General features: G+C 36.1%; 1 protein-coding gene across 4 annotated transcripts in view; it reads left to right on the top strand.

Moving 5' to 3' along the window:
- Positions 1-17,387, top strand: part of LOC145989792 (splicing factor U2af 38 kDa subunit-like) — a 49,511-nt gene extending 32,124 nt beyond the window's left edge. For 2 of the 4 annotated variants that reach the window (XM_083125130.1, XM_083125128.1), the window contains 3 exons: positions 7,383-7,481; positions 14,146-14,211; positions 16,012-17,387. In XM_083125130.1, coding sequence (XP_082981256.1) covers positions 7,383-7,481; positions 14,146-14,211; positions 16,012-16,219 — 373 coding nt within the window. In that variant the 3' untranslated portion in view covers positions 16,220-17,387. The remainder of the gene's footprint in view (positions 1-7,382; positions 7,482-14,145; positions 14,212-16,011) is intronic. The other 2 variants (XM_083125132.1, XM_083125131.1) reach the window with 1 other exon arrangement.
- The last annotated feature ends 710 nt before the right edge of the window (positions 17,388-18,097 follow it).

Genomic DNA, 18,097 nt, shown 5'->3' with positions numbered 1-18,097 from the left:
CGTAATCGATGGCGCATAGGTAGTGTCGTCGTCTTGTAATCAAGGGGTCCCAGGTTCCATTCCCGGTCTTGGCACATAGTGGTTCAGATTCCACTTCAAACTGTAGGTCCAGTCCTGATGGGCCTTTCTGTGCATAAAGTGGACTTGAAACTCCAAATCAATCAATCAATCAAATGGCATCAATAGAAGAAAATGAACATAAGAATAAAATACGAAAATGGTTGGCTAAGGACAAGAAAGTTATAAAAATGTGAACAGTAATATGGAAACGTCTAGTGTTAAAGACATAATGTTAACAGAAAATCCAAATAAAACATGTGTACATTCAGGTATTCTTATTGCTGTTGTCCAGCCTTACGGTGGCAGCCTACATGTTGGCAAAGGAAGTGGGGAGTGGCGAAGTGACCACTCCAGCATGATAAGAAACACAGTAGCCTGTGGAAGGAGGTGCACACAGCACCTCCTCCCATGACGTTGTAACTCTCTGTGCCACCGCTGTTGTCTGTTTGGTCTGCAGTGTATTCGCTGAAATTATTATTGTTGCAATAAAAATATGAGTATTGTAAGAGAAGACCCTTGATGAGCAACTTTATAAAGTATTTGATGCACTCAACATTCTTGTTTAAGCATTAAGGGTGTGGTATCCAAGAACAAATGCTATTTGAAGGGGGTCCCAAGTTAAATGAAAGGTTAAGGACCACTTGTCTATCATGTTCATAATTTGGGCATTTTGTGTTATTGGAATGTCAGGGCTTGTTTTCAAGGCTAATGTAAGTTGATATTTATCATTGCACATCCTAAGATCACACTTGTGGATGCAAAGATGCAAAATCAAGATACTCTTGTGTCATGTTCGTCGTGGACTTCAGGAAGCCTTCAAGCTGGGGGAGGCTCTGGGGTGTTTTAATTACGTGGAAATGGATCCTTTGGTTGAGGTGACAGCCAATTTCAACCAGCATGCCTACATCATGCTGCCAAGGAACCAGGTTTTGCCGTTTGCCTTTCATCTTAATGAGGAATGGAATATTGCCATCCTCGTCTTCCAGGATGACGGTTGCCACGTTCACCGGGCTGCAACTGTGACTGGCGTGATGAATATTCAGGAACAGTGACACATCTGAACTGAGCAAAAAAAAAAAAAAAAATCGCCAATTGAAAATCTTGCACAATGCATCAATCGTCATGGACAGCATGGTGCAATCTGACCAACCTGTGCAGTTCTTTGATCCACAACTTTCTCCAATCCCATGCCACAGCGAATTGTAGCTGTTATCCAGGCTCATTGAGGTATTACACAATATTAAGTACAGGTGACTACATTGAATAACAATGGTGATACTGAATGGATCAAAATGTACCTCGAAACAAACCTAAATTGTTACCTTGCTCTAGTTGAATGATGATTGATATTTCAGTGATTGTGAGAAGGCCTTTTATTTCTAAGTAAATTATGTATTGAAATATTTGAAAATATTGTTCCAAGATGCAACATCATTGGTCATGTGACAAGTTAGTATATGTTTTATCTTGTGTTCCCAATCAGGTAGTTATGTTTCTGCAAATACAGAACTACAGAACATCAATAACTTGTACCCTTTTCTCAAAATATCTGACCGATTTTAAATTAATTATTTTGCACAAAACAGTAATTTTAAGCAGAAAATGTTGCCATTCAAACTGACATTTTTGATCAGAAGTTTTCTTATTGAATCTGTTTTCTTTGCATTCATGTGACTTCAGTAGTCATTTTAAATAGCATATTCAAAGGTTAATTACTTCCAAGATTCATTTACAAACCAGTATTTGCCTGATACCTGGGTGTGCATTCATCAATTCTATCTAATCATCACTCATCTTTGTCTTTTCATGTAGCCTGAATAATCAGAAAAGTAATGTACAATCGAGAAAATACATATGCAATCTTCAAGGTAGGGCAACATCACTGAACGAGGAGGTAGCTTCGTAGCACCATTGTAAAGCATTGGGTTGACTGTTGCGGATAAGTATTGCACATGTTTTGTGACAGCAGAGTGAATATTAATATTCAACATTAAAGTGAAGAGTCACAGTTTTGCTCAGGGTGCACGTTTACATCAATTCTGTGAAAATGCATGCAGATATTGTAAAAATGAAATTCTCAGGATCTACATTGTGAATTTCCTCTTGCTTGTTAATTAATTATTAATTAACATTTTTCTATAATAGTAATAATAATAATAATAACCTGTAACGTGAGGGCCAGTGCCTGCCTACCGACTGCCAGTCTCGCTCCACCAGAGAATCAAGATCATCCAACCAGTTATGGGGTGACGTGCGGTCGTATGACCAGTTACCTACTTATTCGTAGCTCCCCAATTTCCTCACGATGGTGGGTGACCACCGGTCCTACACTCGAGAGAAAATCTCAGGAGAAATATGTTACACTTCTCCTCCAGGAGATTTAAGCTCTGTGTATTCTGTAGCCGGAGCCCAAAGCATGCACCGTAGACTGCACGACCATAGTTCAGACTACATGTTTCTATACAACATAAAAAATCCAGCTGCCAGACCATGTAGATCTCCTCTCATTCATCTTCTTGCATTTGCTGAAGGACCATAGTGTGCATTCCAGATTGGAATTATGGACATTATTCGCTCTCTCATATGGTGAGAGAGGTGTTCTTTTTGGAAAACACCCAAATGTTAACTTCTCCTCCACGTAGTACAACTTGGGCTGTGTTTTGAAACTAAGAAGACTATGACATGTGGATATCTATCCTTCACCCTCCCTTTGTCCTGGGAAGTAAACATTGAACAAAAATTATGCAGTGACAATTATAATTGCAATGTGCATTTTTACCAAAATGTTAATTACCTGCCCTGAAACTGTACGTATTTTTGTACTGAGTGGGCTCGTAACAGAGGGACATTGTTCCAAATAATACACGGCAGCAACCGCCTGCGAGGGCCAGGGCCTGCATATCCACGGCCAGCCTTGCTCCCACATGCCTCAGCAGAGGTGGACGATCGATCATCGAACCAGTTATAGAGTCGCGTGTGCTCAATATATTGAACCCCCTGTCATTGTTGTAGGTTTCCATGAGTTACGCTACTCATTCATAAAAGGTAAAGTTCCCCATACACTGTGTCATGGAGGTACATTTAGGGGATGTTGGTGGGTAGGGGCCCACACATAATCGATCTTGGTAATTTTGTAGCTGATGTGATCAGCACCGTGTTCCAGCTGCTTTTACCCCCTACCTCAGGGTTGCTACCAGGTACCCATTGATTTGAGGCTGGGTGAGCCCGAGGGTCACTTTATGCAGGGATAAGGCTGGAAAAATTTCAACTTTAGAAACACCCTGGGAATTGAACCTAGGTCTCCTGCATGGCAGTCAAATACCGTAATGACTAGACCACCATGGTTCAAAACTACTCATTCGTAACCCCCAAATTTCCTCACAATAGTGCGTGGCTACCGGTCCCATACACTGGCTGAATTATCGGGAGAAAAGTTATTACGCTTTCCCCAGGAGACTTGAACCAGCATGCATCCCCTAGCCCAAGCTCAAAGCCTGATGCCTTAGACCGCACTGTGCAGGACACATTTTTTCAAATGCAAAGTTAAAAAATGACCATCATCACTGAGAGTTTTAAAATGCCATAAGTCCACTTTTAGATTGAAGAAATGTTCAGAATGCGCATTTGGTCAAATGTGTTTTTTGTGACTTAGGGTGTGTTTCTTCGGCATGCCTTTGTCCACACAGTGCTGTCACATTATCAGATACAAGTTTATTGCAATGTAAATTAACAAGGTAGTAGGTCTGTCTGTTTGTTCAAAAAATTTGGAACGAATGGAATGTCTATTTTCCAGTTTAGATTAGTCCCTGTGAAGCCTGTGATGGGTATGCAACTCCAATGTGTTTGCTTAAGAATTGGGAAAAATATATAATCTGAAGTCATTAAGAGAGGTTTCATTAAAGGAAAACAAGGAAAATCCATTGATGCTTGTATATATTTTTGTTAACCTGTATGCCATTTATTATCTTGCTTTGGAATACTCTCATTACGTTTACTAGACAATTTAAATTATCTTTTTTATAGAGCAGTTTTGAAATATCCATTTCGTTTTTATTCCATAATTCTTAAAACCGAGAATAATAGGGATACAATTTTCTTCGGCACAGTCTGTTACATTTAAACATGTTCCTGATTTGAGACACGTGTGTTACGTTGAATGGAAACCAGGTGTCCAGAGTAGGTATGGATGGAAATAGGAACTCAAAACGTTTTGTCCTATCCCTGAATCGCATACATGCAATACTTGTCGCTAGGTGTGACATTTGGGAAAATGTCTGCTTCAGAAGGAAGTACTTCTCCCCATTGTCCCAAGTCTGTTATTCATGTGCAACAACAAAAAATATTGCTGAATATCCACCCAATAGGTGTGCATTGGTAAGTGGTACTCTGAATGTAAGGAAAAAGTCAACAGACTTTCCGCCAGTAGAGGCTCCATGCAAGCTTTACGCGCACAGCCTGCAAAAATTAATTTTACCATGGCACATGTTTGATCTGTGTTTGTGTGTGTCATGGCAACCATTGTAACAGTCTATCATTATGCACTTTGACATGCAATGCGCCTTGTAGGAAATCACTTAAGGCTGGATGTGTACCAAGTTTACAAGCCCTCCTCTTTGATGTCGGCCAGTTGCTGCAATATCAAAGAGTGCGCAAATTCCTTTTTCTCCTCTAATTTCATGCTACGTAGCCAACAAGTAGACAAACATAAACGTTTTGAGTTTCTAATTCCAACTGTACCAGTTTTGGACACTTGGATTTCATAAGAAATGAACAACATATGTTTTTAAACTGGGAACATAACTTACCTGCATGTAAAAATTGTTTAGTGTTTGCGCACAAGCACATGATCAATTGTTATTTATTTATTTTTACAAAAATTTCAGTAATTTAAAGCAATGCAAAATGCTGCATCTTGCAATTATCACATATTCTTGCACCCATGCAAGAAAATTACTGCGTAGACCGGGTACCAAAATGTCCAGGTAAACGTGTAACTGGGTATTGAATAATCGTTTATTCAAATTTATGAAGTGCATATAATTCAAATCAATATCTTGCATCCAAACATTTTTGCTGTATGAATTCTCAATACACCTGTTATCTGATGTCTTCATTTGTCCATCGGAATTATTTTTGTACATTACTCTGTGTTGTCGTATTACTCCTTTACAGAATCTCATGAAATCTGACATTGGGATTGTCTACTTCGTCATAGTACAAATTTCCTGCATATCATTCATCCGTGGTGCCTTTATTTTTACCATTGATTCTCCAAAAAGTTCACATCCTAACCATTTATCTGTGGAACACATATTCTACATAGTACTATTGGTTTTTTCCCCATTGGGCTCAATAAAATCATCATGAGGTCAATCGGTGAGCTACTTGAAAAGAAACAGCAGGCTCAAGTCTTGAAAGCTGAAAAACAGCAGCAATTGTTCTTGATATGCTGACTGCATTGTGCAACAGAAAGTCACTTGCAGGCCTTGACTCTCAAAGGGCTGTTGTGCCACACAGAGTTCAGTTTAGAGAACCATCAGAAATCTAGACAGAGCGGTGACGTCATGACAGAAGAGACATTGGCTCAATGTTGTTTCTCAGATCTATTCTCTGTCCGCCATACCAACCGTGGTCCATTCACAACTCAGAATGGTTATTTTGACAGAATCCTGTTTTTCTGCTGGCTGCTTCGGGTAGGACTGATTTTAAAGTTGCTGCTTCTTGCCCAAGCTGTAGGCCTAATTGATTGTTTGTCCCCAATTTCCTCAGTAATTGTGACAACAGAGGGTCACTGCCATAAAGGCAGCCCCTGCACCAGATACTAGATGGTTGTGGATGTAATTGTTATCTATATGCATTAACAGTTTTCTTACTCCACCTTGCGCACCTCTAATAAAATGGCCTCCATTGAAAACCTTTCACGAGCAGATTCAATAAGAAATGTACAGCACAAATATGATCTGCATAGATGAATGACAGTTTGGTTTGTTGAGAATATATACAGCATGGAAGAACATCTACAGGTAATCTGTGATACAGATTATTATGCAAATATCCAGATTTTCAGTTAATTTCAAACCTGAACATCTGTCGTGATTTTGTGGTCATCAAAAGTCAAGTTATGTTCACATTATGGTGGTCTTTTTTGTAAATATGAATATAGAATATTCTAAAGCAAGATGTTATTATGTTAAAGGTGTGCAATTAATCATACTTGGTTTGTGTCATATATGAATTTTTTGTTGTAGTTTTATTGCTAAAATAGTTTCTACTGCAATTGATCTGTTGTAAACAAGTGCAAACACTGCAGCATTTGTTTGTTTCCTTCATACTGAAATGTTACATTCACGAAAATACTGATGAATTCATTATTGGAAAAGATACTTATAAGACAGTAATTTATGTTTTAATTTTTATTCTTACCTCTGCGTGACTGCAGTAAAAATCTGGTTTTATTAACTTTTTACACAAAGACGCACAAATTTTCCATTCATCTGTTTTATATTTCAGGGTGTCTAGGACCATCAAATTCCTGGAATTAAGTGTGGAATTATTGACACCAGAATTTAAACGTAAATCCTACCTGAATTTTGTTCAGTTTATTTCATGTTTGCGTACAAAGTCAGTTAAAAATATTGTACAGAAAATAATATATTTCATTGCAAGACATTTTTAGTTCCACAACAAACCAGACATGCATCTAACAAGGAAGGGGCATCACATGCAACAGATATTATCTCATTAAACACATACATAATTTTCATTATGTTTGATATGGTATTGTAGCATATGCAACTTATTTCTGAAATTATACTAACAGTAATTTTGTGCATCACAAAAAGTAGCCTTAAAATTTAGGAATTTTATACTAGAAAACTCTGACATAAATATGAAATTATCTGTCCATCAAATTTTAGTTTTGTCACTGAAACAAAACTGTCCATTTACTGTTCCATGCATGTCATTGTATGGAATAAATTATTTTTAATGTTGCAACACTATTCAAAGGAGTGTGCAGGAAAATTTTTGATCGGAATAGGATCGCGATGGGAAAAATTCACAATTTTCTAAGTCTGGAAATTTTTGGGATGGGGAATGTTTCTGCATTTCTGGAATAAATAATTCTAACATCGAGAGTTAACCTCTTTTAAACATGATCATTTGGAATTTGCTAACTGTTCGTGATCCCAAAAAGTGGGATCATTAGTATATGTCAATTGAATGGATGTTCTTATTAGAAAATAAAACTTTTTTTAGTATTTATAGCGTTAGTTGTTTCAAACAGGAAATGTAATTCATGATACTCATTGTTCCTATTTCAGAGAATGTACACGTAGTGGCTTCTGTAACTTCATGCACTTGAAACCCATATCGCGAGAGCTGAGAAGATACTTGTACAGCCGTCGTCGCAGAGGAAGAAAGTGAGTATTGAGTAATAATATATATTTTTATTTAGGGACATGACAAAGTGTTATTTTCAATGTGTGTGTATTGGCTGAATTTGGTGTATTCAAATTGACACTGAAATTGGCAATAATGCAGTCTTTAAACAGATTCCAAAAATTGAATTCCTTTTCTTTGAAATCTTAATAAAAGAGGTTGTATTGTTCATAATAATGCTGTGTTTTTGTGTAAAGCATTAACAAGTGCTCTGCCATGTCAGTCATAATGACTGAAACATGTGGCTTGTGTTGTTCCTAGAGCACCGTCAGGCAATATATAACAATAATGGGCATAAGGTATGACCAACAAGGCATGGGGATGAGTATAAATCAAAAGTGTTTTGGCTGTTCTATTTTTTACACAAAGTGAAATTTTCAAATTTGCGAAATACAAGTCCAATAACCACTTTGGTGCAGGAGGCAAGATTGGTTAAACCACCCTGACACTTAACGTGTTTAATGGATCTCTCACATTTTCTGCTTCTTTACCAGAAAAAAAGTTGAGGATATTTATAACTACATAAACATAAAAAAATTGTGTAGCGTTTATATTAAAAAATGTGAAAATTCCATTGTATTTAGATTAAAAATATACACTACTGTTCATGACCTCCCATTAACATTTTCACTTCTAGCATTTTCTCTGTGGGTGCAATCTGATCTAACACAATTAGATCTAGTCGGCTGTTGTATGTAGGATTGTGTTTTGCTTCAAAGTTTAGTGTCATCACACACTCCAATATCTACTTAAATCACTGTGTTAAATCTTGATAATGTCCAAATTTTCAGACCTGGCTAGGTCCTTTATCATGGACAGAACATTATTCACACTTAACCTTGAACGTCCGGATGGTCAAAATTTCGACCGCCACATGTATACCCTTTGAGGGTGGATGGTTGATATTTCAATTAACTTGCCATTTGTTGAAAACTGTACATGATATTCCATTCTTTTTTCTTTATCTTTAGAATACGTATGAAGGTATGACATACTAGATTACAAAACAATATATCCATTGTTAGTACTATTAACAAGCCAAGTTTGAAAAAGTCCACTGTTCGCCTTCATTACCGCCATATTATGGGAGAGATTTCTAAAGTGGCTATAACTATTAAACCACTGCATCTTTTGGAAAAATTTAAATTCTACAAGCAAGAATGAGTAAAAAGCAACATTTTCAGCAATATCTGACAAGGATTCAGAGGGGACGCAAGAGCAAAGGCCAGATTGTCCAAATTTGCCCCAACCACATGTTACTACACAGCAGCAATTAGCATGCTATTTCTTAAACTATACACTATATTTCAGTTCTGTCTTTTTTGTTCATTAGTTCACGTCTAAAGGTATTAATTAGTCATATTACAAAACAATATATCCATTACTTACGTGAAATTTAGAAGATTTCACACTTCCGCATTGCACAATTTAATAGTTCAATCCTATTAATTTCGAAGATCCACTGTCTTCATTCACAAAAGGGTACGGCGTTTGAAGCAGAAATGGTACCGTGTCACTGACGTCATCTCTGCTTCAAACGCCGTACCCTTTTGTGAATGAAGACAGTGGATCTTCGAAATTAATAGGATTGAACTATTAAATTGTGCAATGCGGAAGTGTGAAATCTACTAAATTTCACGTAAGTAATTTTAAACCATGTTTACCGCAACCATCATGAAATATATCCATTGTTACTATTATTAACAAGTGCAGTTTGAAAAAGCTCTTTGTTTCCGTTTTGTTTCTAAGGGATACATGTAAGATAAAAGGCTGTAACTCTTAAACCACTGCATCTTTTTGAACAATTTAAATTCTAAATATAATTTCCGAACCCCAAATTTTCATTTTTTCCTTTTCGCAAAGTTGCCGCATGTGCATTACATACATATCCTCATAGAGTAGTCTTTTGTCATGCTTCCCTCCAAATTTGGTCCATCCAGTGTTCATAGGACCAACCCTAAAAGTGAAATTCTGGACATTGTCCCGAACCTGGCAACACTGCTGCTTTATATAATGTAATTTTTTACTCAAGAATTATCAGTATGATTTTAATGAAACTTTGCACAATTGTAGGAATGCATCATCGCTACATACTACATTTTTCATTCACTTCTTCCTTTAACCTAATAATTGGGAGGCACAATTTGTAAATTTTACCTTTTAAAAGCTCTGTCTTTAAGATAGAAAACAAAACCAATTTCATCTGTCTACGACAGTTAGTTCTTGGGTTACAATTTTTTTGTATTTTGCTGCAAGTTTGAAAAAGCACGCACTTGAAATGGCACTGGCTCTGTTTGATAGTCAGGCACTGGAGATGTCTGATAGCTAAAGGTTAAAGATGGGTTAAAAACTTGTTGAAAAAGTTAAAATGTATCTCACACAAGTCATATGGTGAAGACATGGCTGATCAGTCAGTTTCTACTGGACATGAATCTTAATCTGTATTTTTATAATTTTTTTTAATCTTAATGCTTGTGTATACTTTTCTATTAATGTGTAAGAATTGAGGCAGGGCCAATACGCTTACTGAAACCAATACTTGAAAATTGTAACAAATCTAAGTGGTTCAGAATATATATAAATTTTAAAAAAATAAGCTTCCCAGTGTGATTAAATCAAGGCAGGCCATGTGGCATGAATGGGAGAGGGAAGCAGAGTTTACGTGATTCTTGTTGGGAAACCTGATAGTAAGAGACCAAACTAAGATGGAGAGAGAGAACGTTGAGATTGACTTAAAGGAAATTGGTAGGGATGGAAAAGAGTGGATAGATCTTGCTCAGGATAGAGACAAATGGAATGCTTGTATTGCTGCAACCATAAACCTTTGGGTTTAAGAAGGCCAGAGAGTTAGTTAGCTTCCCAGTGAAACTTTACCATAGGAATGCCAATTTTGCTTTAACGCTTACTGGATAAGTCTCTCTCCTGCTTGTAATGCATACTGGATAAGTCTCTCTCCTGCATGTTAGCCCCTTGTGGACCAGGTGCTGCAAATTAAATGAATAAAAAAATCGTAACTCAAGAAATAGAGAGATGATTTCTTTTCTGGCATGTTAAGGCTTTTAGTGAATGTGAAATTGTCCTTGTACCTTGCAAGAATGAAAGTTCAAGGGAGAAGAAGAAGAAAATTGAACTTTTACAAAGAAATAAGTATTCAGAATGTCTCTAAAATGAACACAATGCTCCAAAGTGAATGGTAAAAATGTAGTATATAGCAGTAGTACATTCCTACAATTACGCAAAGTTTCATTGAAAATGAGCAGATATTTCTTGGGGAAAAGTAATAACCATATATAAGTGTGCCAGTGTTGGCAACTTAGGGGTAAAAAAATAAAAATCTGGAAATTTGCTTCTAGCTTCAGCCCTATGGATGCTGGATGCACCAAATTTGCAGGGAAGCATGACAAAATACCACCCTTTGAGGACATGTAATGCCCATCTCAAAATTAGAAAACAAACAAGCTGAAATTATGCAACAATTTTGAAAATAGAACTTGTCTACTGGACCCCTAATTGTTGCACATTGTGAACATTTACATGTTCTTTTGTTCTCGTTATTACACATAAAAGTGAAATATATCAGCCAAGAAGTGGTGGTTAAGGAGTTATAGCTCATTTATTAATATCTATCCCATAATACTGTGAGGGAAAAGAGACATTTTCAAACTCCGTTTGTTAGTAATTGTAGCAACAGATATATTATTTTGTGATTCAAGTATGTCATTTGTTCATATGTATACAAATGAACAAAAAGGACAGAACTAAAATATCAGCTGTAGTTTTGAAGAAATGGCACGTTAATTACTGAGAAGTCCCAGCCGTCCACTAAAGGTTTATCTTTGTTTATCATGATGTTGTGTACATGTGTGATCTACCAACCTTTTTACAATTACAGTGGATTTTTACGTTTTACTATTTAGTGTCAATGATGCAAAATCTTATTCATTTTTTTCTGAATTATGCATGTTTCCTGCATTATAAGTTCTTTGGGCACAGTTCCCCAAAAACTCAAAATCAGTGTTCCACTTTACATATCTATGAATGTTATCCTAATACAATGACACTGTAACGTCTTCTGTGCAATTGTTGTTTCTATTGGTATTGAATAATGAAATTTAGAGTAGCATTCAGAAAATGAGCAACACTTTATACACAGTGTTATTTGGGAATTCAATACCGTTAGCTACCTCAGGGAGGGTGAGAGGGTGTATTTATTGCTTCTTTTTGGTATTCTCACATTTAAAACTAGAAATTTCTGTGAATTTGTGTGTGTTTCTCGTTAGAACTCTATTGAATCTGTTGATAAAAAGAAACACTATTTGCAACGATATAGAATATGCTGTTATAATAACTAGTGAATAAAAATATATGATCAATGTGTCTACCAGTCTGGAAAACCTGGAAAATTCGGGGAATTTATTTTTTCTGAAAATGGCAAAAATCTGGAAAAATCCACATTTTTGTAGTAGTGCACTAAAAATAGGCTTTTGAACAAAAAAGAAAAGAACAAGCAATACATTTTTAATTTGTTACGGTCAAACTACACTTAAGTTTGATATAGTACTGAGTATTACCAGTAGTTTCGGTAGAAATTGTACATTGAATACTCTAGGAAAAGAGGTCATGCTTTGAACTATTTTAGGGTGACCCCTACCGGGAATTGTGTGAATTCTGCTTGAATTTTTCTTTGTAGACGTGAAAAATGACAATTTTTATTCGTCCAAATCCCATTGAATTAATACATATTTATTAATGCCCTGATGCAAGCTTTCCACAGTTCAGCTTTCATTTTTATCGAGGAAGGAAAAAGAAATAGCTGCATGGAAAATAAAACGGCATTTTCTCAATCCATTTGGTTTGTTAGTGTCCTTTGCAGAACAATCTATCTGACATACAGGAAGATTATTGCAAGATATCTTGAAGTTGGTTAGGTAAATTTGAAATTCTTATGCAATTAGCAATTTCTCGTAGAGTACTATATCACGTAACATTTGTGATTTGTATTTGTAGATGTATTTCTAGTTTGAGTATGTGAAGTTGCAAATATAAACTCAACATCTTACCGTTCAATTGAATTTGAATTTTTTAATATATTGGAACCACAAGGACCCTTTATATTGTTAATATATCGTGTGTGTGTGGGGGGGGGGGGGGGGGGGTGAGAGCAGAGTACGTAAGGTTGAAATTCTTCAATTTTTGCAACGTTTACCTTGAAAACCGGGAATTATACTTGAATTTTATCATGTTCTTAGAGTAGCCACTACTACAGTAAGTTCCTATTGACACTTACCACTTTCTTGTTGCAATTTTTTGGTTGTGTCTGTTGATATAGGGATTAATACACGTGTTACTAAATCATCTATATACAGTAGTGGCATTAATTCTGGACACTTAGTAAAATGTTATTTTTTTAAAAATCTTGAATGTAGAAACTATATTCTGTATAGAAATATTAAACAAGTTTAAATGACATCGTTCAGTATAATGCTGCACTCAGATGCAATTATTGAAGTTACTGAACGATGTAATTTAAACTTGTTTAATATTTCTATACAGAATATAGTTTTTACATTAGAGATTTTTAAGAAAATAACATTTTACTAAAAGTGTCCAGAATTAATGCCACTACTGTATATAAAAATGGATGTATGTGTGTGTGTTTGTTTGTTCCGGCATAACTCTCGAATGCCTGGAGCAATTTCAACCAAACTTGGTACACGTATCACTTGCAATCTGGAAATAATATTTTTGGGTAAGACACCCCTGGCACCCATAGGGTTGGGGAGGAATGGGGTGACATGTATAAATAATCCAGAACCACTGATATTAAATTCTGCACAAACAGACATCCATGACTCTATGCAATATGCACAGAGTTGTCTAACATTCAGGCTGTGTTGCGAATGTAATCCATAGTTTTCGTGACACTCCCAAAGCGGTTCAACTCCAAGTTCATCACCTATCGGCATTGGGGGTGAGAGGGAGTGAAAAATAAAATGCCACAAGTGACCTAGATTAGTGTCGAATCCATAGTTTTCGGAGTCGCTAAGTTAATTGGTGACATTCACGATCACATTTAAAATTAGTTACATTTTACACTATAGTTAGAATTCATTATTTTCCTGACTAATACAAGATTGGGATAAATAAATACCTGGGCAATGCCAGGTAATCAGCTAGTTTTTTTTATATATAAATGAAAAAATTGTGAACCATTGTCCAATACGTGACAAGTATTACGTAAAAAGCTCACTACTGATTCCTTCATCTGACAGTCAATTTCTGTTCAGTTTCCTTTCTTGTTATTACTTTTAACTTAATTAAGTTAAATTGTAAGTTTGGTGTTTAGCTAAAATGTAGTGACCTTCTTACAAGCATGTTTAAATACATGAATTGCCTTAATGACTTGGTCTGGAAAATTTGGGTCTTGGTTTGGTAAACTTGGAAAAGCCATGGAATCTTGTTTTTGTGAAATTGTAGACACCCTGATGATTGAAGTAATTGTTAAATATTTGTAATATGTAGAGTGTGTAATGGTAAACCTCATTCACCTGCATAACCATGTTTTTCCTATTTGTTCCCTCACCCAAGTATCCTTCCTTTGTTTCTTGCATGAATTCTTCCCAAATATCTTAACCGGCGATGAAGAAGTACTCCATGTATTGTGTATGCAAATAAGGGTCATTCAACTGACGTTCCTGGTTTTCGTAAGTGGTAAGTCCTTGCAGCCTTTTCCTAGACTTCCCATTTATCCTGGAATCCTTTCAGAGCATGCAGACCCAAGTAACAAGCTACAAGCGGAACATGTTCGGCCACAGTTTTGGACCCTAAGTAAATTGAAACTTTTTGGTTCTGACGTGACATGACAAACATTGCCCTTGTCGTTTGTCACTTTGGTCTGGAAGTTTCAGTAGATGCCTGCTTATTTTCGATGGTATTAACGTTCCAAAACAAATGATGGAATGATTAATGATAAAAAAGAAAATTAAATCCTCTACAAGAGGTATCTCAGGACTTGAGTATTCGAAACAGTATCACCATATCTGCTGGTCACATTTGAACGGAACAAAGTGGTCATCTACTTGTAAAATTTCATTCAGCAAGATAAATGAAGACAAGAAGTCTGACAAAGTTAAAATCTATTTTTAAAAAATTGCATTAGTCATAAATACTAACATGAGCGCTCCCGGTATGATCCCAAATTTCTGAATTTAAGGGAAATTTGCAACTTTTGGCATTGAATTTATGGCATTTAGTCGGGAGGGGGGGGGGGGGTCGTAAATATATTACTTATGCCATCTGTGGGGTTTTGTTAATGATGTAAGTGCTGTCAGTTCAGGCACCACACTAACAATGCTCTGGTGCGTGGACTCACAGCCAATGTAATCCTCTGTAGTAGTTTGTTGTGTGTAGAATCCATTTGTGTTTGTTTTTGTCATTTCATTCATTCCCATCACCTCTATTAGTCACATGTGGAAGAAAAGGGACATTAAATAAACAAAATCAGTCAGTCGTGGTTGGGAAGGTCAGAGTGCCAATAAATGGGAAATGAGTGCTTATAAAAAAATTACAGTAAGGCATAATTTCTTTTAATTGTAATTTGAATTTAAAATCTAATTGATAATTATAAAAAACATTTTACATTTTGTATATTAGGGAGCATTTCTTGCACTTTTATTATTACAAAGAAAAAGTTATATTTACAAAATATTTTTGTTAAAATCAACTTTCTGATGCAATATTTTGGACTCTAAATTTTGCATTTCTGAGACTATGTTGTGTAGGAACAGTTGAAAATAAAAATATAAAAGTAAATGAGAAACTAACAAAATTATAGACTTACAATAATACTATGTACGAATGAGAAAAAAATGTTTTGTAGATACAAGAAATATAAAGTACTGGACACATTCCTCCCTCCCAGAAAGGGTTAGTGTTCTGAGTTTAAAGAATTTGCATGTGGGTGATTTGTAATGAGTGACATTAGTTCTTCGGCACCTTGCCTTTTATTGAAAATGTCTCGTTTCATAAAAAAACACTTTGATATCCCAAATTCTACGACTTGGTTCTGCTCAAAATTACTAGAATATTCAAGTGAATCTCCATGTAGTTAACCTTTAAAGCTGTCTAAATATCTGTGATCGGTTATAGCAGCACAGATCTACAAAGGTTGATTCACTTCCTTCTGGACAATTTTAAGGGTTCACTCACTTAATGTTTCTGGCAGTGTCCTTATTTGAAGGTGCTCTGGGGTTCACCCAGCCACTAATGAATGCGTGGGTATCTGGGATCAAAACTTGAAGGAGGCAAAGGTGGTTGGAGGATCCATGCTGATCACATTGCCTCCACAAAGGGCTGAAATTGTGAATGTGCAAGATTTGTTTTTTTTTTTTTTGCAATAACCATGTGACTGACTGTCAAAACTAATGTTTTGTGCATATATGTACACACACACACTCACGCACAAACATTATGTTTGCATGATTTCACAATCATTTGCCATTTTCTTTACAGGTCACGATCTCGCAGTAAGAGCAGAACCAGATTCCGCTCCCGTTCAAAGGAACGGCGCTCAAGATCAAGAGAGAGGAGATCTCGTTCCAGAGAGCAGCGTAATGCAAGGTCTCGCTCGAGGGAGCGCCGCAAGGCGAGAAACAGCAGGGAACGATCACGATCCCGTGACAAAGACAGAGAACGTGAAGGAAGGTCTGGCCGTTACTAGGAGACGATTTTGGGATCTTTTGGAACGGGAATTCAGAAGCATTCTAATCTGTGCACTCAAAATTCCTGAGAAGGTGTCTGCTGATTCAGATTTTACATAACTTGACTGGTAGTTTCATATCAGAGATAATTTTGGACTGCATTTTTACTCTTCAGTGCACAGTGAATGCTGTTCATGTTATGTATGATTGTACATTTCTGTGAAACTTGTCAAACTTCTCCACTTTTGTTTACTTTTGTGAGCTGCCATATAGTTACACCAATTAATCATCATTTTAATTGTATTGAGGTCTTTAGACAGAAGTTGATGCTTTGTGAGAATCTATTGGCTATAACAAATATTAATTTCCAGGAACATGAAGTATGGTTTGTTGTAAGTAGGCTCGTATGTAAAATGATAATGATGACATGTGGTCCGAAGTATACAACGACCACAGTGGACAGCTACATTTACTTTGTTTTGTAATTAGTTTTTTTTTCCTGTACTTTTCAAATATCAAAAGATTCAATGGCGTTTCATGCACAAAAATTTTATTTGTTACCCAACTGATGCTTTCTTTGTTCACATGCCGTATTGACATTGTATTTACAACTTTGAACTTAAAATTTATATCTACGTAATATTCGTAGCATCGAGCCAAGTTAAATATGTGTAAAAATGTTTTAATTATGTTAATACGTGTGCAAGTTATGAACTGTCAAGACTCACGTGTTCATCCTTTTCTTTCTGTTGCATGTTCTGGACATTTTTCCACACCAATAATGTTTTAAGTGACATGATAAATCACTTTTTGGGGCTGAAGTGTCTACTGAATATGGTAGTGTATGTCTACATCTTGTCAGAATCTTAATTTTGATGTGCTATAGAATTGGTAACAAATATAAATGTGACAGATTCTTTGTGTTTCAAATATCCACGTATCCATACCTTTTCTTGGCACATATGTTTATGGCTAACTGTGCATGTAAAGAATAACACTTGAGATAATTGACTGCACAGTATTAATTTGTAATTGTTAGAAGTTTATATAATTTCTTCATTATATATTTTTTGACTTGTAAACACTGATAATATTATCAGATATGTTGTGATGGTGTAGACACATGATCATCATACATACAGCTGTAAAAATGAATTATCCATCAATAAATATAATTTTTTTTTCAGATGGAATGTCTTTAACTATTGTTAATATATTCATGTTTAAAATTACCCTTTGTCATTCTAGGTTATTTAACTGGTATATATTTTTTATTTTTTTCTTACACTGCATACTTGAGTGGAAGGAACAAAAATTATGTTCATTTGTGATAATTGAAGCTGCAGTATTTGTTTTTAATTGTTAGAAGTAGCTGCATCTATGGCCAAGTACAAGGTGGCCACAAAGTGGGCATACCCGTGGTTTTTCGTCGGAAAGTATGTTTAATTGTTGATTTGCAATCGTTTGACCATGATGAAATACATGAAACTTGATTTAAAGTGCAAGTCATACTGTCCTTGTCACGTTAATGAACACTCTGATGCTGATAGGACATGACGCCGGAATATCTCCACAAAGCATCTGCCATGACAAGGCGTAGAATTCAGCTGTGCTACGATCATGATGGACTCCATACCAATGTCCTGGACAAGTGAACTATCAGGTACGTGATTTACATCGCCATAACAACAACCACCACTGTAGTATCGGAAACAAAGGGGGGGGGGGTATGCCTACTTTGTGACCACCCTGTACATTAACCTTTATCCCACCCCATTGTATTGTGCTACAAATGAGCAGGATATATATATACACTGAAGTGCCAAAAGTCATGGGTACCTACCTAATAACAAGTGGAACCCTGAAGAACGGCAAAGTGGAGCAATTCGACATGGCAA

The sequence above is a fragment of the Lepisma saccharinum genome, chromosome 7, assembly GCF_977018435.1.
Source record: "Lepisma saccharinum chromosome 7, izLepSacc3.1, whole genome shotgun sequence".
Lineage (NCBI taxonomy): Eukaryota > Metazoa > Arthropoda > Insecta > Zygentoma > Lepismatidae > Lepisma > Lepisma saccharinum.
The sequence above is the reverse complement of the archived record's forward strand: the minus strand, read 5'-3'. Positions and strand labels throughout refer to the sequence as shown.